Source organism: Nyctibius grandis, chromosome 3, assembly GCF_013368605.1.
Source record: "Nyctibius grandis isolate bNycGra1 chromosome 3, bNycGra1.pri, whole genome shotgun sequence".
Taxonomy (NCBI): Eukaryota; Metazoa; Chordata; class Aves; order Nyctibiiformes; family Nyctibiidae; genus Nyctibius; species Nyctibius grandis.
This window is the reverse complement of record NC_090660.1, coordinates 53,842,150-53,868,251: the sequence shown is the minus strand read 5'-3', so window position 1 is coordinate 53,868,251 and position 26,102 is coordinate 53,842,150. Positions and strand designations below refer to the sequence as shown.

Here is a 26,102-nt window from a genome sequence, read left to right as displayed (position 1 = left end):
TGTGTGTTTGTACTTATGCCACTTCTATTTGCGCATTGCAGAACCAGAAAGCCACAACAGTAGATCTGAAACTTTGTACGAGATCTGTGCCTTCACGTTTGCTAACAGCACTATGGCAAATACACAGGGCTATGTTATCACAGTATCCTATTTTGAGGGGAAAAGTACTTTGCTTGCAGAATCCTGTAAGGTTTCAGGGCAAAACATGTAAATTCACCAGATTTCAGACTATCCCTTCCAAGAAAACTGCTTTCTTTTGGTCACACTGTTCAGTCACTTCTTACAATCACAAGTGCTGAATTTTGTGTTGAAGGTTCTTAAAAGGAAGGAGCGGCACAAGGATGATGTAAATCTTAGCTGAAAGATACTGATAACTTGAGAACTTCCCAGCTTGTTTGGATACAGTTTAACTTCATTTAGTCTGAAATCAATCGATACAGTGGCAAGCTGAATGCATTACTATTCAGAGACAGCACATTTTTTATTGATCAGAAACAACTTGTACACTTCTTGGGAACTTGAGAACTCAAACCCAGAAACACCAATGTTAGCAGCTTTTTAAAGCACCAGCTTTATGCTCTACAGAGAGAAGTAACATCCACCAGCAGCCCAACAGGAGCAGTTTTCACATCTGCTCTTGCGTCTGAGGAGAGCTTATCCTGGTGATTGAGCCCTCAAAACTTTACAGAGAAACAAAAGCCATTCTTCCTTATGCTTCAGCTTCCTTTCTTATACGGATAAAGGTCCATTTGTAATGGCACTAAAGCTAACACATGCAAATACATGTACCTGGTATACTTTTTTTTCATACAGTGAGTTTACTGCAACTAAATAACGAGAGCTCATACAACTCAGTAAGTATGAGAATGATCTGCTGTTCTCCTCTTGCAAAACTACATTAAACAGCATATTCGGTGTGAGAATAGCAGAGAAGAATTTGGGGAATCGGATTCTTTTCTCAGCATACAATTTACCCATGGAGGCCCCCCACTAGTATTTATGGAAACTCTGCATGTTTAGCTCTGCTTCAAACCGAGATGGTACATAAAATAGCAAGGTATCAAATTTCTTTTAGGATTAAAAATGCTAAAATACTTCTCTGCACCATTCCAGTACGTGTCTCTTATTTTCCTCCTCTAGCCACTGCTTATATACCAGTCCTACTCCAATCATTAAAAATCATATTAGTGGCTTTTCCTTACACTCAGATTTGCACTTCCAAGCACTGGTAACACCTGTCTTGATGCTCTTCAAACACGTCTCCCTAACAGTAGGTCAAAGTAAATCCACAGCAGAAGGAACTGCGATTAAAGAAACAAGGAAGATATATTTACTTCACCTTCTGTTGAGTTGTCATCGGTGTTTTGTATATTCAAACATCATTTCCTATGTAATTTAGGACATCAGTCCCTCACACAATATCATATGTAAAAGGCTGAGTACCTAACAGTACCAGTTCAAGAGAAAGTCTGCAAGAAGATAACATCATTTTCTGCTTACAAAAAGGTCAGTACATACTCCAAAGTCCCAACACTGTGACGTTTTTAAATCCAAACTCTGAAGGTGCTTTTTCTTTCTACAATAAGGCAGAGGCAACTTAACTTGCAATCAGGTATTTTCATTTCAAAACTCAGTGACTAAGTTAACGTGGCATATTTGTACCGAATGAAATTTTATCATAAAATGCAGAATTATACTATTTACAAAAAAATAACTAAATGCAGAAAACAAGTTTGTGACTAAATTAATTGAAAATTAAAGCAAATAAAAATTATTTTAAAGTTAATAATAAAAATATAAAAAAGAAAAAAGGGACTTTTACAAATGATGCATATGAAGAGAGCTTCACGTATTCTAGCAAAATGGTATGAAACACATACTTCTTTCTCCTTGAGAAAATGTTATTGCTGTCTGGTGGTAAAACATTGTGAGATTATAGCCAAATAGTTGAGAATTTTGAAGCCATGTTTTCTCTCTTTTCTTAGTACGTGGATAAAGTAATATAAAAGTTTTAGGGAAGTTGTGAGCATTTTAGCTACTTGGTAGTAGAAATCATCCATTCACCTCTAGGTGGCACAAAAGAACCTAAACTAAGCAGATCTTTCCGATTTTTCAGGTAATGCTACGCCCTCCCAATCAGCCTCCTCAAGTCAGCAATTCCAACATCACAGAACACACATCTATTAACCTGTATGAAATAAAACGTCAAAATAAGTACTAAAGTACCAACTACTGTAGCTAAGCAGCTCATTTTTTTACTGCTTTTAATGAAGTGCATTGAGATATAAATCATTAATTGATTCTCCCCAATACATCTAATATCCTTTCACTTTCAACTTATAATACTTAAAAGGAACGATAGGCTTACTAGAAATAAAGGTAAGCTTACATTTAGTTTAATGTAAGGATTACTATTGCCCCAAAAATACATACTATAAAACCAATTTGCAATCATAATCCAGTAGGAAAAAAAAAAGTAGTAATGAGTAAAATACATCCATTACTTTATCTTATTTTAGATCACAGTATAAAAGCATGTAAAAAATTAAAGGGTCAGTGAAATCACATCCAATCAATATTTACTGCAGCAGTAACCAGAAATGCTGCTTTTTGATTTAAGCAATGTAGCTGTTGATATGAACATAATGGGCACATTCTGCAATACCAGAGAGAATTTTTATATTAACAGTTTAATATTATACACAGCAGGTGAAGTACCACAGCAGCCCTCAGTCTCTGCACACAAGCATGGCACCACACATTCATTTTGCCCCCGTTAAGACACTATGACGTTAGCCCTCAGAGAATTTCTTTCCCTCTACCGAAAAACACGCATGTGTACAATGTCCTCGCATCAATGCCACCACCCATTTCCTTTATCTCCTGTCTCAGCCAAATCATCTCACTCACATCTGAGGATCACTCTGACCAAAACCAAAATCACCTTCACCTCCTAACCTGCCCCAGCTCTCTGTATACAATTGCCCAGGCAGGACTTTCACCACTCTGTCATCCAAAACCATTCAGTCCGAAATGCTTCGACTCTTCCAAGACTGAACATGAAGTTATGCACAAAATTTGTCAAAGCATTAGTGGAAGAGCATTTGCATCACCATGTGATAACAGAGCATTGCATCATCATGGGCCCACAATTAAATAGGAAAGGAATTTCTCTCACCTGGCGTAGAAATCCTTTGGTGGAATAACCTCCTGAAAGAACTGTAGCTGGTACAGGTAAAGTCCAATCAAGTGCCCCGCACTGAATATAGCCATTAATACACACAGACAGCTGAATATCAGCGGATCAAATGCTTGGCAACAGGACCACCACGTGCACAGGCCCAAAAATACAAAGAAATACACAGCTGAGGTCAAAGATGGCACCATCATACCTGTGAAAATAAAAACATGGAGGGTTGGAAAAGTGTGGGAAATATCAGCACTTGTTAAACATCTGTCTGACACACAGTCTATTAAACAATTTAATCCAATTACTGTTTATGCTAATTATTACAATTAGCTCTTACAACTGTTATTAGCTTGGAAACTAGAAGAAAAGGATCTTCTTTTTTTTTTTTCAATTCACTCATGCCATACCTTAACACTTAGTACACAACCACTTAGTAGACAACAACAACCTCTGTACACAACCTTCTTCCAAGATGAAATCTTCACTTTCTAAAGATGTTTAACAAAGCATGGAGAAAACCAGAAATGTGGCCGCAAGACCACCCAGTAGTGCCTGAGAGCACTGGTGTATTAGATTTCAAGATCAATTTTAAGTACAAGATGCTAAAATGGCATGACAGATGAACACTGAAAAGCCTTCTCATATAAATCTTGAGATACCTTGAGGTTACTAAAACTGAAAAAAACCTGATGCATATACTGAAAATTAAAGGTATCTAGAGCATATTCAGTAAATGTATGGGTTTTTTTTAATTTTTAACTCTTAGAAACTTGTAGCTTACATATGACAAGGATTCTGCTGTCTTATGTATATTGTTTTTGCTCTTGCACGTGCAGCAGAGTATTTCACTCGTGAAAATGTCTAACTGGTGAAGGAGACTCGATGCTCTGTGGGTAGCCCACAAAATTAAGTGAGGAAGCAGGAAAGACATACATGTCTTAAGAGTGGCAACCAGGAGAAAATGACGTAAGAGCTTACATCCAACTTACCGGTCTAGTAACAGTACTGACATGAATAGGGATGCCTGCCTCAATGTATTTTTAAGTTTTTCACTAGTGCATGTCTAAGAGCCACCTTCCCTCAGGACAGATCTGCAGGCTCTCGGTGGCCTGCGGCTCCGGTAAGCTCCGGCAGGAGGGCTTGTGCCTGGCCAGGTGCTGGCTTGCTGTGCTTTTTGGGGGCTGCACTCTGGGGATCAGTCCCCATCTGGACTGAGTCCAGGCACTGCCCAGACAGACTTGGGACATGACCGACTGGTGGCCCCGCACATTTCCACCCACAGCCTCTGCAGAACAGAGCCCTTGCAAGGGGGAAGGGGAGAGGGAGGGTCTTGGGAGATGGGGGCTTCACGCTACACTTTATTGTCATAAATTGTCAAAAGCTGGGGTGGTCACAGCCATGTGATCCTGGACAAAATACGTGTACTGTAAGGACTCTTGCCCATGGTCATTTTGCCTGAGCTTCATCATCGCATCCTTTCACATCGTCAGCAAGCGTATAACCTGCTGGTGTTTCCATAGGCTCAGAGATTTAAAAGCATGACAGGACCACAGGGATCATCTATTCTGACTGCCTTCACGATGGAGGCCAGCAATTTCTGCCTCATTTCCATTCAAAGAGATACTTTGTCTTTATTTAAACACTTTAGGAGACGGAGAATACACTATATCCATAAAAAAAATTGCTTATTATGCCCAATTACTCTGGCTGTGAAAAATTCAAAATTTATTTCTGGTCTGAAATTGCCTCGGTTTACCACTTAACTATTGGCTCATATTATAACTTCTACTAGATGAGATGTCTGTTAAAAAAATGGAGGCACTTTGTACCTTTGTCAGTACTTTAAGGCTCCAGTCAAATCACCATTCATCTTTTTTTTTCTTGGCACGGTAAGTAAGGAAGTATTTAATTAAGCTCAAGGTCTCTCTCTGGAATACAGGCTTCCCAGATCTCAAGTCCTTTTTTGTAACTCTCCTCCAAACACCTCTCGGCTCTCAGTGTGTGTTGAAGTCCCGCAGACAAGCTGCCCAACGCCACTCAGGAGAAATCGCTCCATGCCACTGCTGCGTGATCTTTCTACTTCATCCTCCCTGGGTGATGTTGACCCATGCAGCTTCAGAATGGCACTGAAACCATGTTTATTTGTCTTTACTTATCAGGTTTTTTTTTTAATTTTATGGCTTCTCTCTTCCCTGATGTCAGGCCCCATGGTGATCCATATAACGTATTTTTATCCACTTTTTAGATTTATTACTTTGCATTTGGCTACATGTAAGGCTGTCAGATAATCTTACCTTACTGAAAAAGCCACACCTGACCAGGCCTCTTAATTCAATATCAAGCACTTTTTGTACTATAGTCTTATACTTCATATACTAGTATACTTGTATGTTAAGTATACACTTGTACTTACACTTCGTATGTAAGGACTCCATTCAAACATGTGAGTAGGCAGATGAATGCTAATTTACAATTGCATGATCCAATTTTAAATTCATTCATTGCAACCTACTGTGATTTTGTGCACTTCCATTCTGTCTGTAGCTGATTATGTGGTACTAAATCAAATGCCTTACAAAAGGTTGGCTACATCATATCAAAACAGTTACTTTTACCAACCACATCAAAAACCAACATGAAGACTGCTTATCACTCTTTTCACACACTGCATAGTCAACCTATTAACCTTGTCTATTTTTTCTTCTTTTTTTTAAAGGCTATGTGAATACTGTTCCTTTTTACACCTGGAAGTGACAAAACCAAATCTATGAGTTCACATTATAGTCACTTATAATATGCAACCATTCATTGTTTGGTTATAACAGTAACTGTGAAAGTGGTATACAGAATGATACGGTCACACAGTATTAGTACAAAAAATTTAAGCAACTCAGCATATTCAAATGCCTGCCAAAAAGTTAATTTAAATAAAATCAGCAGCAATTTCTTTTCCCTTAAAAATTTCCATTGTTATTCCCCCAGGTTCCAAAGCGCTGAAAACTCATTTGTTAAATGCATAATCTAATAGGCTCTGGAGGAAATTTTTCAAATGCACCAACCTGCTGAACCAAGTAAAATTGTAACAACAACTTTTCCAGTGGTGATTATCATGTTGCCAATAAACTCCCTCAGTTTGGATGCTAGGGAGGCGATTCTGCGCAGCAGTTTTAATTTCATGGTTTCCTCAAATTCTGCTTCACCACAGTCTTCGTCATCCAGATCTTCTTCATACATCAAAGCATCATCTGTCTCTAACTTTTCTCTTACAGCCTAAAGGAGGAGGGGAGAAAGAAAAAGAGAATGCAAAAGCGAGAGAGAGAGAGAAAGGAGTCTGAAATTAAAAACAACACATTATTTAATGATGAAGTCTTCTTATAATCTTTGACTATGTGCATGTAAGAAGAGAGTTATGAAAGATGTACTAAAGCTAGAGCTGTACACGGATGGCTCCCACTTCAGATTTGTCTCAAGAAAAAAGGATGTTAAGTGTTGTCTCTGAGAAAGACTGCAGTCCTCCTACATGTGCGCAACACGCTGCTTGTTCATTATTGTATGAAATTTGGTTTGGTTTGATCAGCCTTCTTTCCATCTTGCTATCTATTATCTGTTAAACTCCTCTTTGGCTCAATGGTTTCAGGTACAAGCTCCAGTCACTAAGCACAAGTGCCTTGCTGGTTAATGTTCCTCAACAAACCTCACTTTTCAAATCATTCTCCATGAACTGTTCTTGGACTTTAAATGCAACACCTAGAATGGGGTGAGTATGAGTGATCTGAGACAGGGCAACAAGGGCTGAAATAAACGGACAGATAGCTCACTGGTGACTGAAGGGCAGTTTGGGAGAGAAAAAATACACTAAGCAGAGGCTCAAGGAGAGAATGAGAAATGGTGGGGTTGGGTGATGCTGAAACAAGAGAAAAAGTGAGAAAGAGAGAAGTAGTGAAAGCTTGAGTGTTCTGCAACAATTCAGCAGGGGAAATGAGACCAGTGGCTTAGAACCACACAACGGAAAAAGGAAAAGAAGGAAATGTGTAAAGGCCCCTCACACTTGAGCAGTTTGTTAGGATTTGGCAGTGGCCTTCACCATCAAGTCTGCATCGTATCTTAGAGACCAGAAGATATACACAGCTATTGAGTGATGCAGACTAAATCACCAACTGATGGTGAGAAACTGCAGGATTAGCAGGAGGCCCACTCAAAGATACAATTTATGGAAAAATTAGTCATTCACAGACATGTAGGGGCATATTTAAAAAAAAAAAAGCAATAGTTTTGAGCCAGGTTCTCACTTGGTGTAATACAGCATAGCTTCTTCGGCACTAATCTGAACTTGTATTAGCTAACGTTAGTTCTGGCCAAGCAGTATCTCTGTGTGTGAAAGTGAGACTATTGATATTTTTCATCAGAATAGCAGTTTCATATTTATTGGTGACCTTTGGCAGCAAAAATTTCCACATCGACAGATAAGATTGCAGTAGGAGTGGCTGAACTCTCAGCCTACTTAACCAAATTCTTCAGCACCATTTTGTTATGTGGATTCCCAAAGGGGAATCCATTTCACCTCTAAGCTTGGTGGCAATTTTCTCCTCTTACTTTGGAGCATTTACAATGTTGTGATTGCCCAGAAAAAAGCGTGCTTATTCTCAAGGGTATCTATTTTACAGACAATGAAATACATATTAAATACAGTAGGGCTGATCTGGGAAATCCACCTTTCTCTTGGATATATTTGGCTATTTCACTAGCCATACCCATTATAAATGGAGTATGCTAGCATTTCAATTGCTTTGTTATTGCTGCCATTCACTTATACAGCTCTCAACATATGAATTATTAGATCCTTATGCAAAATAACAGAGAGGAGATGGCAGCCCAAACACGCAGTCACCACATTTCGAGTCATGCAGCACAAAGAGGCACTCTGTCTGTTCATCACTGCTGCTCATTTCTGAGCTCCTATCTAAATGGGAGCTACTTAAATACTCAGAAACAATGCTGACAGGACTATACATTATGCTCTTACTTCTGCCACAGCTGTTTCAGTCAGAAAGCCATATAAAGGGCAACAGTTATGATAATTTCTGCTTGTGCTGTAATTACTAGATGAACCTGCTCTTCATCTAGCCCTTTTGGGCCCAATCCTGCTCTTCCTGGACTGGCTCCAGTGCTCTGTGCCTTGAGCTTAATATGATGAGTGAACGGCGGAACCTTCGATAGTGTTCGTATCCCAAATGAAAGAGAACGAGTGAGACTGCTGGACATTTAAAGATGAAATGGCACGCCTACTATACATGGGTCTGTGTGAAGAAGACCCTTGTTCAGCTAGTGCTTTCAATTTGCTGAAGACAGTACGCATTAAAATATAGAATTACTTACAAAAATTGTATAGGAATAATTTCAAAATAAATAAGTTATTCCATGGGAGACTGTCAGGACTCATATCTCTGTGAATACCACGAATCTACATTGAACCTGAAGACAGGATTCATACATTTGTTACAGCTTAAACTGAATGGGAGTTCTGCCTAAATTGCTGAGATAGCACTTAATTATACATATGCAGGAACAGGAAATAAAAGTCCAAACAGTCACAAAAGAAAATAATAAAATGTTATCCATGCAGAAGCAGAAAACATTCTTGAGGGAAAAATGAACTAAATGAAAATACTTTTAAGTATAAATTGGAGGAAAATACACAATACCTCCAAACAACAAAATAAAAAATAGGACACAGAAGTAAGAAAACCACATAAAAAAAGCTCAATGAAAGGTGGGACTTGATATCCTTTTCTATCTCATCCCCCAACCTGCTTGCCTCACCTCGGGTGCCAAACACACAATTTCCCACCTTGATCTCCTCGAAACAGGTCTTTGGATTTTCCTATCATGATAACTAGGACCATAATTTTTTAACATGACCAGGCTAATCACTCTTGCTTCATTGATCTGAAGGACCTTTAGGCTACATTTCATTTTAAGAGTTCAGTATCAATAATCTAGTACTGACACATATGACACAGCATGACCAAGGAAAAGCACTAGGAAAGAGGACATTTCGCCAGACCGGGATATAGCTGAGAAGGAGATGATGGTCCAAAATTTCCATGGACTGAGGCTTACACACTTTAAGCATAGCTAAAAGCATGCAAGTTGATGAGCTACCATAGAAGTTAACTTTCCTTGTATTACCACTGTTATTTAGACATGAAAATATGAATTCCAAGTTCTACAAAAAAAGTTAGGACCTCACAAACACTCACAGGAAATGCAGAACAACCTACTTCTGGTGTTACTGAGATCATCAGCTGTTGGAAAGAAAACTTCAGGATTCTGAACCTCAGCAAATACCAAACTGATTTCCCAAGGTTTCCTTCTAAAACTACAAATCTCTGTTTGGAGTTGCGGTTCTTCAGTGGCTGTTCTCAGTTTAAGACAAGCTAGCAAATGGGAAAACCTGATCATCAACAACCATAATCTGCAGTCCTGGAAGGCTTTCCAGAACAGATGCATACTGCTTTGCAACTTTCAGCACAGCCTGAATTATCAATGATATGGCTGTGCAAGGATTGCCCAGTTTCAGAGACCAAGGCTTTGCACCAACACGCTCCCTGGAAGAGGTAGGTTAGCTTCCGCATCTCTCTCTTCCCTATCTGCAAGTGCTTTTAAGGATGATACCTTAGTCCTTAGCCTTATTCTGTCTACCTCCCCGTGGTGTCATTCATGACCCAGGCGATGATTATTTCACTGGAAAAGACTATGAGAGTTAAACAACTATAGGTTTGATATTATTTTGTATACGAACGTATCTGTTTGTAATTCAGTATCCAAGGTGAAGTCAAGTAGCTGAAAGGCCATGTTCCTTTCCTGAAGTAGCTGAAAGGCCATGTTCCAGTGTATGTCAAAAAGACAAACTTTGGATTCCCCCACTCTCATATTCACCGCCCACCAACTGGATTATCTGGGACAGCTTTCCAGTTTCTCACATTGAGCACTTCAAACTGCTGAAGGTAGGCAAACAGTGAACTGTTTTTACATCCAACATGGTGATAATGTGCCTGTTGTTTTAACACTTTCTGATGATTAAATAGCCATGCAAGTACGTGCTCATCACAGAACACCATTACTCCAGTCAGACTGTTTTGCAAAGCTCTTTTTACTATGTGGATTAGTCTAAAGCTACAAACTCATGCTACATAGGCTACAGTTAGAAAAATACTTTTACTTCCATAATAAATTACTTATTATGCAATTACAGGATCCCTGTGGATGCTGATTAAATCAAATAAACTTCTCCATTCAAGGAGTATAGAGCATTTGTGAAGCCATAAACATGTGTTTCCATGACCTTTGCTCTGCAGAGCAGGGCCCCAGGACTTTTTATAAACAAACTACATGCAGTTTAGGTTTTTCAGCAATCATGTGGAAGTCCCGGGAGTATTTATTGTACACCACTTTTTTAAACTGCCAAATTGAGACAGAGAACAGGCAAGGAAACAGTACAGCCTCTGTGGCAGCTATGGTAGCTACTACCGTGGCCAGGACCAGAATGTCCATTAGCTACTTTGGGGCCTGCTATATTAACATCCAACTTTCAAATGTTTCATCTGGTACAGTATAAACATTACTGCACAAAGATATCCTCTAGTCCCAGAGATGTATTTACTAATAGTAAGCCTTAAGTCCAATTTAAAACCCATTCTTGCTTCAGAACACTCCTTGCTTTGTACCTACATTTAATGGTATTGTGTCTGTAAACACAAAACTGCTTGTTTATTGACTTTTTGATTCTAGAGAGGACATGAATGAAACTCTTCAAAAACTTAAATAAGGAGAGCAACAAAATTTAACTAACCAGAATTGTTACAACTAAGGATATACAAGTCTCAGAATGGACACAGCTCCCATCCCTGCAAATGCATTGCATTAATTATTGGGACCTCTCAAGCATTCACTGCTAAGCTCACAAGAATAAGCTCTCATGAGAGTTAAGGTGCTTCCTCTTTCCAGTTGGCTCGTAAATGCTGTACAAATAGCCTTTTTTGCAGTATTTTGACATTTCCTCCCAGCCAGAACCAGGAAACAAACAGAGAGGAGTGAGAAAATGAAAAATAAGCCTGAGAAAAACATACAGTGAGGTAAAGTTCACCAACTGTTTTTAACATGCTGCTTCTAGAATTTTTAACAAAGGTTAAATAGATCCTGCTCTGTCAGACTGATTTAGCAATTTATTATGTATTATGTGGGCATTTAAAAAAATTACAGAGATGCATTGATGAGCCTCATTATCAAATTGAATGTCAAGATGACACTTTGTGTTTTCCAAGGGTCTGGGTTGCAGGTGGCAGAAATGAAACCTGCAACTGCCATGCTCCCAAGGCAACATGCTTGTCGTGTGGTTACGCTCTGCAAAGTACCTCTGTGAAGGAGAGCCTGAAACAACCTCTCGAGGAGCAATGCATGAGTTCACTGATTTAAACACATCTTTGTTGCCTCTGAATTGCCAGTGGGCTGCAGGACTCACCCCAGCACCTAGCCACTTCCCAGAGCCTGCTCCTTCCTGGGGCCCCCTGGGACAGCAGCCTTACCCAAACAGCTACAGGTACACAGGTTCAGCAGGAGGGCAGGGTTGTACATTGCAGAGGACCCTGCTATTTATTACTGGTGACACCAGAGAAGTGCTTTCAAGATCTAGATTAGCTTGAAGGTGCCTGGTTTGGTCTGCAGAAAAGATAGGTGCGCCCACTTCGTCAGGAGATGACAGCGAGCAAGTCACAATGCAGACTGCATAGTCTGACCTCCTGCTGGCAATTTTAGTCAAGCTCTGCAGGAATCGCTCTAGCTGTAGCTCAGCACAGAACCCCTTGCTCCTGACAGCCACACCAGTTTGTTTAAAGAGGGCTGGATTGTCCTAATGCTGCCCTGCAGTTTGCATGCCCTGAGGCACACACTCATGGCCTCCTGCTGACACTGTTACTGTAAAACCATTTACCTTTAATTAGAGATCATATTTTTATTCCATACCTGTGATAGAGTAGCACAGACGCAATAAGTCTGTTCAAGCTGTTACTATGTCCAAATTTCTGGACTTTCTTTTCATTTTAAAAACCTTAATGCTTACACTGAACAGTTGGGCTTAGGAACCATCTGAGACAAGCTATTTGATTCAACCATGTCAGTGCCAGCAGAACTATAGAACAAGACTCTGTCTCCACTATCACATTGTTTTATTGCAATTCCCTCCATAGCGCCTAAGCTGGTGCATTCAACCTAGATGGAACATACCATAACATGACTGAGTCCCTGTTTTCAAGCTTGCTCAAAACTCTTTTTTCTCCCCCAAAAAAGATCTTCAACCTTTATCTTTAGACATGAGATAGTTACAGGAGTAGGAAGAATTCATTACCTACCTGCCTTTAGGAGCAGCACATACCATAAAAATGCATATAGAAAAATTAATCAAAATAACACAATATTCTTTAGATAGACCCAGCTGTGAGTACAAAAGCTGGAAAAGAAATTTAACTGCTACTTGTTTTACCATCAAAGGAACCGCAAGCCCTTAATGGGATATAAATGATCATAGTTTTAACCTGCAGTCAATATTAGCGCTAAGGTAATAATTTCTTGAATTTCCAGTTTTGCAAGAAATTGAAGAACTCCACAGTTCTTCTGAAAGTGTCAGCATTTGAGGAGTGGATTTCCCTGCTTCTTCTGGCATAGAATAGATACAAAAACTTCCATACCAACAATTCCCACATGTCATTCTACTTGAGCTCTACAGAAATGGGGCTGCGTAGTAAAAGTATCATCTTCTTTAAGGTCATCTTGCTTGAGATACATGTGGTGCTCAAAGAGAGCTCAGGTGGGTCCACAGAAAGCTAAAGGGGACACACCACTCTACACACACACAGTGGGTGCATGTGGAGGGAGGGCTGCAGACTCCAAGCCAGGATAGAAAAACCAAACCAGTCTCAGGGCTCAGCACTCTGTACTCACAGGCACTGGGTGACTTAGGGGAAGATCCTGCTAAATGAGCTGAACTCATCAAGTGTGAGACAACTGCAATGAACATTTTGGTAGGTGTGAAATTAACGAGACGATAGAGGCATTTTGGAATTTAAACAGTATTCTAAAATTTATACTACACAACCAAACCACTGAAAAGAAAAAACCTAAATTAACTTTAAGTCCTATAGATCTTAATGAAAAATTTTATCACTGATTGATAGGTCTAAAGTGTGCTAAAGATTGGGTTACATGCCTACACAGTATTAGATAAATTCATCAGGGATGTACCATCAGAAATAACTTTCAGTGTGTTCGCAGTGCTTGATAGTAATGAATGACATACACTTCCACAGTAAAATCTTGTTTGGGAAAGAGTCATTTGTTACAAAAAAGTATCAGCTATTCCTGGAAGCACGTAGGGACAGAGGCATTTAGCGACTCAGAGGAAATGAAAAATAAAAAATGAATAAAGACAAGCACAGTTCTGAAGCAGGATAACAGGAAGGCAACTCATCAAATCCTGTATACAACAGATATTGTACTGAGGCAGCCAAAGATTATTTCACTTCCCAATATACCTACTGCACCTGAGCAAACACCAAGCAATTTCAGCAAAAGACTCACTTGGCTAATATGAAAATACAGTTTCACATCTTGACTTCAAAAAGCTGTCAGGCATATAAGCCAAATGCAAAAGAGAGGGGAACTCACAGGCAGAGTTCGGTGGTTTGGCCAGAGACGATTAAACACATTTTTTTAGTGAAAAAGAAATAGGAAGACTTGGGTTATGACTACAGGGCACAATGCAATACAAACTCTAAATGAGCTAGTGCAGGTACGTGAAGCAGCATAGCACCCATATGGAGCAATTCCTGGAGCAAGAAATATACACATTGTGCCATTATCTGTCTTGCTAAGCAGCACAACAAATAGCCCAACTGGAGTGCTGTGGTTATCTGCAGTATTGCCTCAGCTCCTACAGAAGTGGCTTGGGCACTTTTCCATATCATCCTGAAGAGCCATAGGTTACTGAGATGAACAGAAGAATGGGAAATCTAATCTAGGAGAGGATCCAAAATTACTTGACTTCTTTTGTCTTGCAGAACAGACTTTGAATAAATACGTTTTTTTTCTCCCAAAATATCAGAGAAATAAATACTAGGGAACGAAATAATCACAGAATCACAGAATGGTTAAGGGTTGGAAGGGACCTCTGGAAAACATCTAGTCCAACCCCCTGCCAAAGCAGGTTCACCTAGAGCATGTTGCACAGGGTCGCATCCAGGCGGGTTTTGAATATCTCCAGAGAAGGAGACTCCACAACCTCCCTGGGCAGCCTGTTCCAGTGCTCTGTCACCCTCAAAGTAAAGAAGATCCTCCTCATATTCAGATGGAACTTCCCATGTTTCAGCTTGTGCCCATTGCCCCTTGTCTTGTCACTGGGCCCCACTGAGAAGAGTCTGGTTCCCTCCTCTTGACACCCACCCCTAAGGTATTTTTAAGTATTGATAAGATCCCCTCTCAGTCTTCTCTTCTCCAAGCTGAACAGACCCAGCTCTCTCAGCCTCTCCTCATAAGAGAGATGCTCCAGTCGATATATTCAATCAAAAGAGCAGAAGAACTAAAAGGATTATAACGCAGTTATGAATACATGTACAATCTAAATTAGAGGTTTTCTAACCACCAGAAAAGCAAAATTACAGAACATGGTCCTGTCAGGAGCAATAGCATAAAGAAAAATTGCCTTGTTTTCAAGATGGTGCTTCCTACCTTCCAGAGGGAATTGTGTGATATAGCTGCCTGCAACAGCAGCAGACTGAATTCCATGATCCAAGAGATTCCTTCTTGCATTGTGTTATTCATCACTTAGGCTCTCAGAAGGCAATAATATTCCAGTATTTTGGTCTCCTGGTTATCACCTCTGTATCCCATATGTGGAATTGAGGACTGTTAGACAAGCAAACCAGTAAGCCCAGTGAAGAGCTGCCACAAGAATTTCATCATACATCTGTCATGTTTCTAACCAAAACAGGACTGGTGTATGCTAAAGTTTCATGCTGAACAGGTTAACAGCCCTTGGTAATATATAATGTATTGCACTACGTAACATTATGTAGCTGAGGCACTGTTGTAGTATAATTACTTATTTGTGTTAAGACTTATCCAAAGACATGTGCATCAAACCACGAAGCTAACGTAACTTGTAAACTTTTGACCCTTGTTAAGATGAGATGCATTAGAATTGTTACTGAGGGAGGCATCTGGGTAAGGTCTGGCAAACTTCACCACTACAAGCATTGCAAGCAAAGCGATAAGGGAGCATCATCTACTCTCTTTAAACCACAGAAATAAGGTATTAAATCCTACTTATACCATGTTCAAAGCACACTAAGACCAACTGGGTTTGGACGAGATCTCCAGAGGTCAAAACCAAAGAAATATTTACAATCAATTAGAAAAGGTAAGCAAATGCCATGCTAAATAGAGATGCCAATGAAAAAAAAGAGGAAAAAAAGAGGTGTCATCAAGAAGCTAAAAGAAGCCAAGAAGTTCCAACCCTCTCTAAGAAGCTTCTTCCCCTCTTTATCACCTGTAGTATTTCCCACAGTATTTTCCACAATAGCCAACATTTGCTATTATCTCTGAAGAGAAGCAAATATTGAAGGAGCAGAAGTTGCATGTGGGAAGATGTTTAGAGAAGTCAGGGCCAGAGGGTCACATGTCAGTGAGAGCTAATGAAGCCAGGTGAATGTTTGAGACTGGTGAAAGAAAATTAAATCAAGATACACACAAAGCAATAAATAATCTCAGGAAAAATATAGCCATTCAAGGCTTTAAGAAAAATGGGATGGCCATCTAGACAGGGTCATGGGCACCACTGTAACAGCTCAGAGGAGATCTCTCCATCTGAAGGCAAGAAAATTGGCAAGGTGTTAGCAACTACAAGGACTGGGACATCAGATCTTTCTTAGAGCTGTGCTCTAAGCTGAACTAATTATCCATATTTTATGGGATGTCCAGGTAGGTGATACACTAGTGGAATCATCCAACCCAAGAATATTTGAATTTAACAACAGATGTCACAATACCATCATTCAAATCAACAAAAAGACCTTGCCTGAAATGCTGAGGCATTAATAGTCCCTGTAGCTCAAGAGAATATTGCAGAACTATAGCTGGTTCAGAAATAAGTAATGGAAACAAAAGAAATGGAAAAAAGAACAGGTATTGTTTACCTTTAAAAGGATAAATATTCAAGATAATAAATACATTTGATTTCCCTTATACCATCTCGCTCTGTTTTATAACATGTAATACATGGACCTTCCATAAAATTAAAGGGTGTTACATTTAAAATAAAATCAGAGAGTGCTTATTAAATTGTGGAAGTCCTTGCTTCATGATGCCCCCGAAGCCAAGAAATTAATGAGGTTTTAAAAGGGTCTGGATAATTATATGTTTAACAAGATTATTCAGAGTAGCTATAATTAACAACAACATTTTTTTTGGAAGGGATTGGAAACCACATGTTTTAGGATTAAAGCCAGTCTCTCAGTAGGAGAGATCAGGATAAATTGTAGTGTTGGAGATGCATGGCATTCCCTTACTTGTTTATTGTCCTTATCCAGCAGGTACCAGCTACTTTTAGGATGAGGGTACTCATCTAAATGGGCAATTTCTGGACTAGGAAGTCCTTGGACAAGGCACAAGATGTGTGTAGCTCTCAGAGCCTATCTATCTACTCTGTCCTGTATGTTTTGCAGTCACACTTGGAGACCTGGACCAAAAGAGAGCTCTGGATGTACTACGCGCCCGATGTAGGCATAGGACAAACAGCTCTGTCACTGTTCAGAAAGACAAAGCTATGAAACTGAGCATTATGCCTGTTCCTATTCACCAAGGGACACAGAAGCCAAGAGACAGATGAAGTAATAGGCTTGAGGACACAAACCAAGTTTGTGGCCAAAGTGGGAACCATGCTGGTCCTCCTTACTCCAGACCAATATGTTGACTCCAAGCCAAACTCTCCTCATGCTCTTCCCAAGCCTCAGTTTATTTTAAAACAATTTCCTCTTTTCTTTTTCCTTTTTAATTTCCCAAACAAGTTTCTGCCTTCCGCAGAAAAGAGGAGGGGTGGAGGCTCTGGGATCAAGCTTGCCTTAGATTATGGGACAAAGTACAGACCCAGCGATCCCATTTGCTTTCTAGAAGAGCATGGATGAGGAACAAGCTTGAATAGGCAAGGCAGCAAGTGCCATGGGAGGAACTTGCATTGAAGACTACAACTGTATATTTCAATTAAGATCAACACCTCTTAAGTTTAGGTTGTGCAATCCCAGAAGGATTTTTCTCCCCCCCCCCACACTGTCACTTACAATATTAGGCAATTCATCCACAGTCTCAAGAAAAAGCTACTACCTTTCTAATACCTATCAAACTGTACATACTGTATCTGCATTTTGGCATATAAACCACCATCTGCACCAAATCAAAAGTGTCGTACTTTCAGCTGCAGCTGGGAGTTAACTGTTCTTTCTTATTTTCTTCCACCTTTTACACCTTGTGACTGGCATTTGCAGTCCCAGCCTGTCTCCAGCTGAATTCACCTGCTTTAAATTTTCTGAGCCCTAATAAAAAAGGCCTGCAGACACGTTTGCTCCAAGTGTGCAACCATTTAGGGGTGGTAATGAGTTGGACTGCAGCCTGGTATCTGGCAGACCTTCCTACTTCATGACTCACTGTTAATTAAAACCACACTCTTCGCTTATTCCTGGGATAGCGTTACTTACAAATAATTGAGAGTCTCTCACTGCCTTACAGCCTCCTCCCTCAGTTCTGTACTGTAGAATACACTTTTCTGATGGAGATCTGTTTCCCTTAAAGTTGGATGCAGTGTAATGAAGAAGGACATCCATTTTTCAATGAATCCTTGTTGTTCTTAATTTGGGTTCTGATACTTTTTTTAATTTTGAATTGCATATCAATCCACAGGCAATCTGATCTGTCGTACTCTACAGCTGGTTTCTGGAGGCTACTGCCATGACAGTACAGCACGAAACCGAGTATCACAAACTGCTACTCAACTCCAGGCATTTTTTCAGCATGCCCATATAACAACTGAAATGTGATGGATTCACATAGAGCTTTGAAAAGGTTGCTTTTAGAAATATTAAAACAATTACTTAACAGGTTTTCTGGTACATAAATTTTGGAAGGAGTAGACAGATTAACCTTTCTTTTTTTTAATTAATCCTATTTTCATAGTATTTCACTCTTCCCCAAAGCAAAGAGGTCTGAGAATCGCTCGATGGAAATAATTTCATGCAAAAAGGTAAAGCTGCAAGACAAACTCTCTGCTTTTGCCTGGAAGTAACAGTGCCAATTTCTTGATTTATAGAGCCACCTGTGGCTAGGCATTCAGCAATCTGAAAAGTCACCTCCCTCATGGCTCTGTTGAGCCTGTTCAAATCAGCTGATGCATTCTTAACAAAATCTCATACCACGAATCTCTGATGACTGGTGGCAGGGACTCTCAGCAAAAGCTCTTCAACTCTGGAACTGGCTACAGGGCTGGTCTAACAAACCCAGGACTGTTTCCCTTGGAGGCACAGTACCAAGCTAAACACTTCTGAAGCGTTTGTTTGTAGGGCAGTTATTGCTGCAACTCATTTTGTGTTTTTTAATTCAATGGAGTTACAGCATCAGTAGAGAGCCACACCAACACGCAGCCACAGGTATCAGTCGGCTAATGCAGAATTCAAAGAACTGATTCTTACTTAGTTTTCCATTTTCCAGTGGACTCTGCCAAGGAAGAAATTAAAATTATCATGTGAAACTCACAGTTTGGACTCATTTTAGATCATGCCAATATTCTCCCAAATTCAGCCACTCAGCTGCATGCTCTGCATATGCATTAGGTTCCTTACAGTCACTCCTGCCAAATACATATTCCTAGCAGATTCTGCTGCTTCTGCAGCCTCCTCCCAACTAGCAGAAATGATTCCAGGATGTTATGTGCAGACACCTACAAAGAGAAAGCTGAAGTTGGAAAAATGTGTTTAATAGGTATTTAATTTTCCACTCTCCACTTCACTCCATCTTTAAAAAACAAGCAGATTATACTGATGCAAATTCATCATTTCAGCTGTGAAGATCACAATTCCTTAAAGCACTGGGGTTCACCTCACACGACAGTAACTATTATCCCTTTTTAAAAAAAATTCCTGTGAGTTTTGGGTGTCACTAAATCTAAACACAGCTGCTGAGTTCACTAAATAATCTATAATACATATCATTTGCAGAACATAAATAACATTTCTGGGTTTTGATGCAAAGAAGTAAAATATATTTATGTAGATTTCCACTTGTCCAGTATCAATATTTCTTTGCAGTCAAAGTTTTCTCTTTCTCCTCCCCCATGCTCTTCCTTTGTGGAATATTCTGGCCCATTTAGTTGCATTGGTGGATTGCCTTGAGGGAGCCAGTCTAGGACCAACCCAATTTAAAGCTACACTCTGTGCTTCAAACAAGTCTGTTAGAGCCCGCTTTTGTAAAATGCAACTCTTTTAAGAGAGATGGGCTGAACACAAAACATGCCAATTAGCCACACTTCTTAATACTTCAGACGTCTCCCCTTATGGGTAGAGCCCCAGGTTCCAGCCTGCTGCTAAATCCATTTTGCACAGCTCCAGCGATAAAGCAGATTTAAAGCTGATAAAACTGGCTTCCAGGAGAGACAGCAAAACCTTGCATATGCTCATCAAATGGAGGCCTACGTATCCTCCGATGTGTAGTTAAAAGCTGCAATCTTCAGGCAACCCTCAGCTGCCAGGAGAGCCCATAAGAATTACAAGTAACTGAGTATAAAGCACAGTCCTGATACTGATCTCTCATGTGCTAGAGAAACTCGACCAGCTTCTGGCAATACCACAATCCAGACAACACGGCAACATGCAGAGAGGCTTTTTACTCTCTATAGTGGCACCAAAATGGCCAGCTGATCCCCCTAAATCCTTTACCCACTTCAAAGTGCAATTTCTATTTGAAATGAGCAAGTTGCAACTATTTCCCCTAAAAACAGAGTTTTGAGAGTAAAGAAAAAAAACATTCCATCCATACGTAAAACGAGACAGAAAATGAGACCCAAGGCATGCTAGACAGTCTGATAAAAAACATGTTAAGATTAGTAGTAGGAATTTCTCTGCACCCTGGGCTAAATTCCCACTGTGGCTTTTTATATTATAAAACTGTTCCCCTCTTTCTGTGGATTTTTCTGCATTCGGTATCTCTGCCATTATTCTTCCTACACAGTAAAATACACAGCAAACACATCAACACCTCCAGCTAAGCCATTCCCCAAAATTATCCTCAAGCTCACTCAGTATGATCACAGTTTTAGATAACTCCTTCCATGAAAGTAATACACAGTCTCTCTTCCCTTCTCCTAATAGTAATTACTAATAATCACTCAGATGCTGCTGTTGTTCTTTGATAACAAGTTTCGAAACGTGGATGCTATCTAACAAACCGAGCAATGTACGTAGCAAAACAACCTTGTCAGACTTAACCAGAAGCTCTGGTGAAGAAAAAACTTGTGATCGACTGTCATGATCATTTCTTAACTCAAAAGGATCTGAAAAATTCAGTAGCATATCTACCACTTTTCATATTCTGCTTTGTTTTCTCAAGATAATAACAACTGCAACTTTCCCACTTTAAAACTAATTGTTTACTTTCCTGAAAGTAAGTTCACTTCTTAACGTACCCCGTGCTCATGAAACCATTTCAGAATGCATCTCAGAGAGGAATGCCAAAGCTCACTATTAGCTAAAAGCCGTACAGATAGAAATGTGTATTTGATACCATTTCCTCATTTTCAAATTGCATGTTGCACTGTGCTGCATCCTCGGTTACCAGCTTCTGAAACATGTTGCGGCAGATGAGCCATATTGTCAGACTAGCAATGAACATTCCAATATCTGGTACAAATAGTCTTATCACGTTGCCAGCATCTGCTCCTTTCACACTGTATGGGATGAGAAAACAAAGAAAAAAAAAGTTTGTTACTTCTAGTGACATTTTCAACTGAAACAGCAAGTTAGCTCAAGGCAAAGAAAAACCCCCAAAATCCAGTAATAAGAAAGCTTCAGAGTATGGGAAATATGAAGATGATCAAGGAACTTGACAGACATATTTTTTCTCTCCAGAAGTACAGAATAAGTGATTATTCACTGGGAGTTCACATACTTATATTTTAGTGACACTTGGAATTTTGATTAACCCAATTCTGAATCCATTTTGCAGAGAGTAACACAGAAACGACCTTCAAATTCAACAAGAAAGATTTCATCTGAGTTCCTAGAAGATCCACGTGTACAAATCACAGTCCCTTTACTAGCATCTCTTGCAAAGACAACAGCATCCAGCTCCACCAAGGAGGTCAAGCAAAGACAAGATAGCATTCATGTCACTCCTAAGTGCAGCCTAATCATTCCTGGCACACAGAGGCATAACCAGAAAGTCTGTAATATTTTAATATGTTTTATTATGTTAACTGTTAATATGTTTTATTCAACCAGACCTCTTAAATACCTTTTGGGGTATTTAAATACTAATATTTAAGTACAAATATTTAAATACTAAATAAAGTGTTAGGTCCCCGCCAAGAAAACCTTTCTTCTCCAAAAGATTTGTAAGGCTGGGTGAATTTTATCTAGAAAAAAATTTGCACTGCTTCATTGTGCAGATTTAATTGTTTAGGCTGGGAAATACGACTTCATGGGTTTGGATGTGTGTCTGAATTTGGTTCATTGTTAAAATGGAGAGTTTGGATTCAGATTCAGTTTTACTGAACTATTAATGAGAAGATATAATCTTCATTTGAGAGTGTATAGCATATACCTGCCAATCTTGAAGTTAACACATTTTAAATATGCAGCTCCAATTTTAATTTTTTATAGGACTTTATGTCTATAATCAGTTCTGAGGACAGAAGAGGCAGCTGTATAGCTCCTTGGGCACAGGTGAGCGCGCTAGACTAGCTCTTCATAACCTGAACTGATAGAAAACCTTGATAGGTTGTTTTATAGATGCAAAAGAAGAGATCACTTCTGGCCTTTCTTTATCATAACACTAGCAGCTTTGAAGCCTAAAGAAAGCTATTTGTGAAGAAGTTACCTGCTTGCTGCGATTAACTGCAGATCTAGAGTATCTAAAAAGTCTCTAATGTGATTACGATACCACCACTGTCAGGAATCTTGTTGGCCTGCTCATATGTCCAAGATCAAAAATTACATTTCCATCACTGCTGCTGACCCAGCTTTTTCACTGACATATAGCTTGCAAAATAACATATGCCCAAAGTGGGAATAAGTTAAGTGACCGGAAAGCTAGCTTTAATGTTTGTTTCAACAGATATAAATCAGTGTATCATGGGAAGCAGTGAGCAATGTACTGGTCTGTGGGATACTGTCCTGTAGCACAATTATGAAATGGACCCAGAAGTACTACTGAATTGGTTCAAAACATGAGAAGGAAAATTCAAGTTCTAGTTCTTCTTCTTCCCATGCTCAGACATTGACACAGAATAAACCAACAAGGTGCTGCCTAAGGAAAATAGCTTAAGATTTGAAATTACAGCTTCTTGTAAAAGGAAAAGAAATAAATTGCAATCATAAACCGGAAAACTTCCTCCTCTGATGCTCTTTGCTGTTAGTCTCTTCTCCCAGGTAACAACTGATAGAATGAGAGGAAACAGCCTCAAGTTGCACCAGGGGAGGTTTAGATGGGATATCAGGAAAAATTTCTTCACGGAAAGGGTTATCAAGCAGTGGAACAGGCTGCCCAGGGAAGTGGTGGAGTCACCATCCCTGGAGGTATTTAAAAGACGAGTAGATGTGGTGCTTAGGGATATTGTTTAGGGAAATTGTTTAGTGGTTGACTTGGTAGTGATAGGTTAATGGTTGGACTCTATGATCTTAAAGGTCCTTTCCAACCAAGACGATTCTGTGATTCTGTTCTAGATTAACCCTGAATGGTCACGCAGTATATGGCAGCTAAGTAGCTTGAAAATGTTTTGCTAATGGCTTTGAGTTGTACTGAAGCAGAGAAAAAAATCAGGTCAGTCATTGAAAGGCTTGTAAAAGAGTTAGATGGCAAAGTCCTTGTTGGATTGCTTGCGTGTTTCTTGTGCTGCTGCTTCAAGCAAAGCTTGCTGTAGAGTCAACTGGCATATGACAGCATAGCTGATCTGTCTAACGTTACAGAAAATACAGGCTTGACATGTGTCAGTTCATTTTGCAGTACCATAGCTCTTACTGTCACTGAAGATGAGCTAGTCAAGGCACTGATTCTGCACTTTCTCCTTTGGCAGAAAGTAGTAAAAAGTACATGTTTAACGAACATAATTACCAACAATAGTGTACCCAGGATTCACAATAAGAATAATGAATTGGTTTCACTCATCCTGATCATTACGCTGAAACCTGCCTATTAAAGCGGTTTTACTAAATAAGTGGCAACAAACTCTGAATTCTTGATTCTGAAAGTTTCAGTCAGACATTTTTTTAGAAAGAGTTGAAAAAAAACCTGAATCTGCTATTAGTTAAAGAACGGTACAAATTTGCTAGTCTCATATTGAAAAATGGATCAGACCACTTCTATGCAATACTTCTATAAGTGAGCTTTTTCTGTACACAGGTATGGATTCCTATCTAAAATTAATTTTGCATCACTTCTGGACTTAAAGCACAAGTCCATTGGATTCAACCACTCACACACAAACAAATTAAAAGGTGATAGCCTTTAAATACCAGCATGTCTTAGTTGCACCAGCTTCTCCTTCCTCGCATTGTACTCCCGTGGAGCCACGCTGGGTCTTCCCTCGCATATCCCACTCCCCAGAGCAAGGGGAGACCCCAGCGGGAGCACTGCCTCTGTCACGGCTCACATTTCTTTCCACTAACCCAAAACAAGTGCTTCTGATCTTTCAAAACAAATCATTTAGCATGTTGTTGTGCAAGATGTAATATACAGTTCAGGCTAGCAATAGAGAGCCTGAACAGTCATACTTAACCACAGAGCAGGGAAAAATTCTGCACACGAATAGTTTATTCACCAAAACCGGTCACAAATGTATGCTGTCCCCATCTCCCCATGAAAAGGAAAACAAATTGACCTCAGTGTGATAATTAAAAAGGAAACAAAAGATCACTTGAAAATAGAGAAATGTATATTCTTCTGTAAAGCAGAATTAATAAACTGCTTCAGTCGACCCCATGCAATTTGCTCCCCAGTTTTTCACAGCAACAGCTAAAACAAAAATTCCTTATTCCCATTTGTTATCTCTGGCAGTACAAAAAAAAGAATGGTAAATACTGCAATCATTCCACAAACATTTCTCACTTTATTTGCGCATTCACACATGGTCATATTTTGCATTTGATAACAGTCTATGCATTGTGCTCTTTGCTCCAAAGGAGGCTCTCTACCGATGAAGTTAAAACAGAAACATAGGAAACCTATTCAGGAGATCTCCTAGGGAAACAGCTTTTTTAAATCCCTGCAAGAATCACAGTGTACAATGAATTGGTCATAGCCCTTGATCTAAAACTAGTACAGCATCATTTATTCACTTAAACTAAATAATTTACCTACAGGGCAACTTTAATTGTAATAGATACCTCTGGCTGAAGCTTCTAACTCAGCCAGAAGCATGTTCTGAAATGCAACACAGTAAACAGCAGCTTTAGAATGATTTTCCACCTCTTTCGTTCTTTCTTACAGGATGCAGAAGAAAACAGGACCCTCTCTCTAAAAAAAAAGTTAAGGATTTGAAATGCTTTTCTACCTTCCCTTGACCAAGTAAGTTACATTGCACACAGTTTTTAAGACAAGAGATTACTACAGTTAGGGTTGCAAGAGTTCCTCTCTAACAAAAATAAATTTTGTGGGACAAAAGTGATTTTATGACTTTTGCATCAATATGTGAAACTGTTTTATCATATCAACAGACCCCTAATACAGCAGTCTCTTCATCAGCATATCTGTGTTCCCCTATTGTTTTCAGCTGCACACTTTAAATTTAAACTACTTTAGAAAGAGATCATTTTAATTTTCTGAAGTCCATTTCTGAAGTTCATTGGTGCTAAAGAAATTACTAGGCAAAACTTCCCAGTTTATCCACATTGAGAATAGAGTTAGCTGTGGACACACAGGTTAAAACTGCTGTCTTACTTCATGTACATTCGCTAGCAGTCAAACAAAAACCAAATGCCTTGAAGAAGCAAAGCCAGAATAATTTAAAAATTACATTCTTGCTTGGTGCTCTAGAAATCAGCATTTGAGTTTTCTGAAAATAAAACTTTCTTTTTTTCCCTTTCTAGAATAACCATTTCTCACAAATTAGAATTATTCAGCTTTGACTGAATGCACAAAGCTTTGGTGAACAGTGAAGTGTTTATACTGCCTTATCTGGTCTGATTTAATTTCTTCAGAATGGCAGACATGCTACCTTCCTCTTTATTTCAGGTTTACAGAATAAAACCAGAAAAACAGCAGAGCTATTAGAATTCAAATTGCAATGGCTTCAACAGAAAAAAAGGGCAATATATAGTAACACACATGTAAAGTAACGTGCATAGTAATATATAAAATACTCCACATATAGAATGAAAAACAATAGAGTTTGTACTCTAAATCTTTAACATTTTGTTACAAACAAACAAAAAAACAACCTCAGAAAGAAAGAACAATCAGCCTTTCTTAAAGAGAACTCAAATTAGTTTAGCATCAGCAATATGTCACAATGTTAAGCTTATGTTAAACAGTGAATCAAAAAATGCCTCCAGATTAAAGTCCTGTAAAAAGCCTGAGTTTATATTGACCACAGGGTAAACATAGTATT

At 39.2% G+C, this 26,102-nt stretch overlaps 1 protein-coding gene across 1 annotated transcript in view; it reads right to left on the bottom strand.

Moving 5' to 3' along the window:
* The window catches only part of PIEZO2 (piezo type mechanosensitive ion channel component 2), a 350,494-nt gene that overhangs the window by 132,539 nt on the left and 191,853 nt on the right, over positions 1 to 26,102 (bottom strand). The window contains 3 exon segments of the mRNA XM_068395843.1: positions 3,179 to 3,392; positions 6,250 to 6,460; positions 21,062 to 21,224. Of these exon segments, the coding sequence (XP_068251944.1) occupies positions 3,179 to 3,392; positions 6,250 to 6,460; positions 21,062 to 21,224 (588 nt within the window).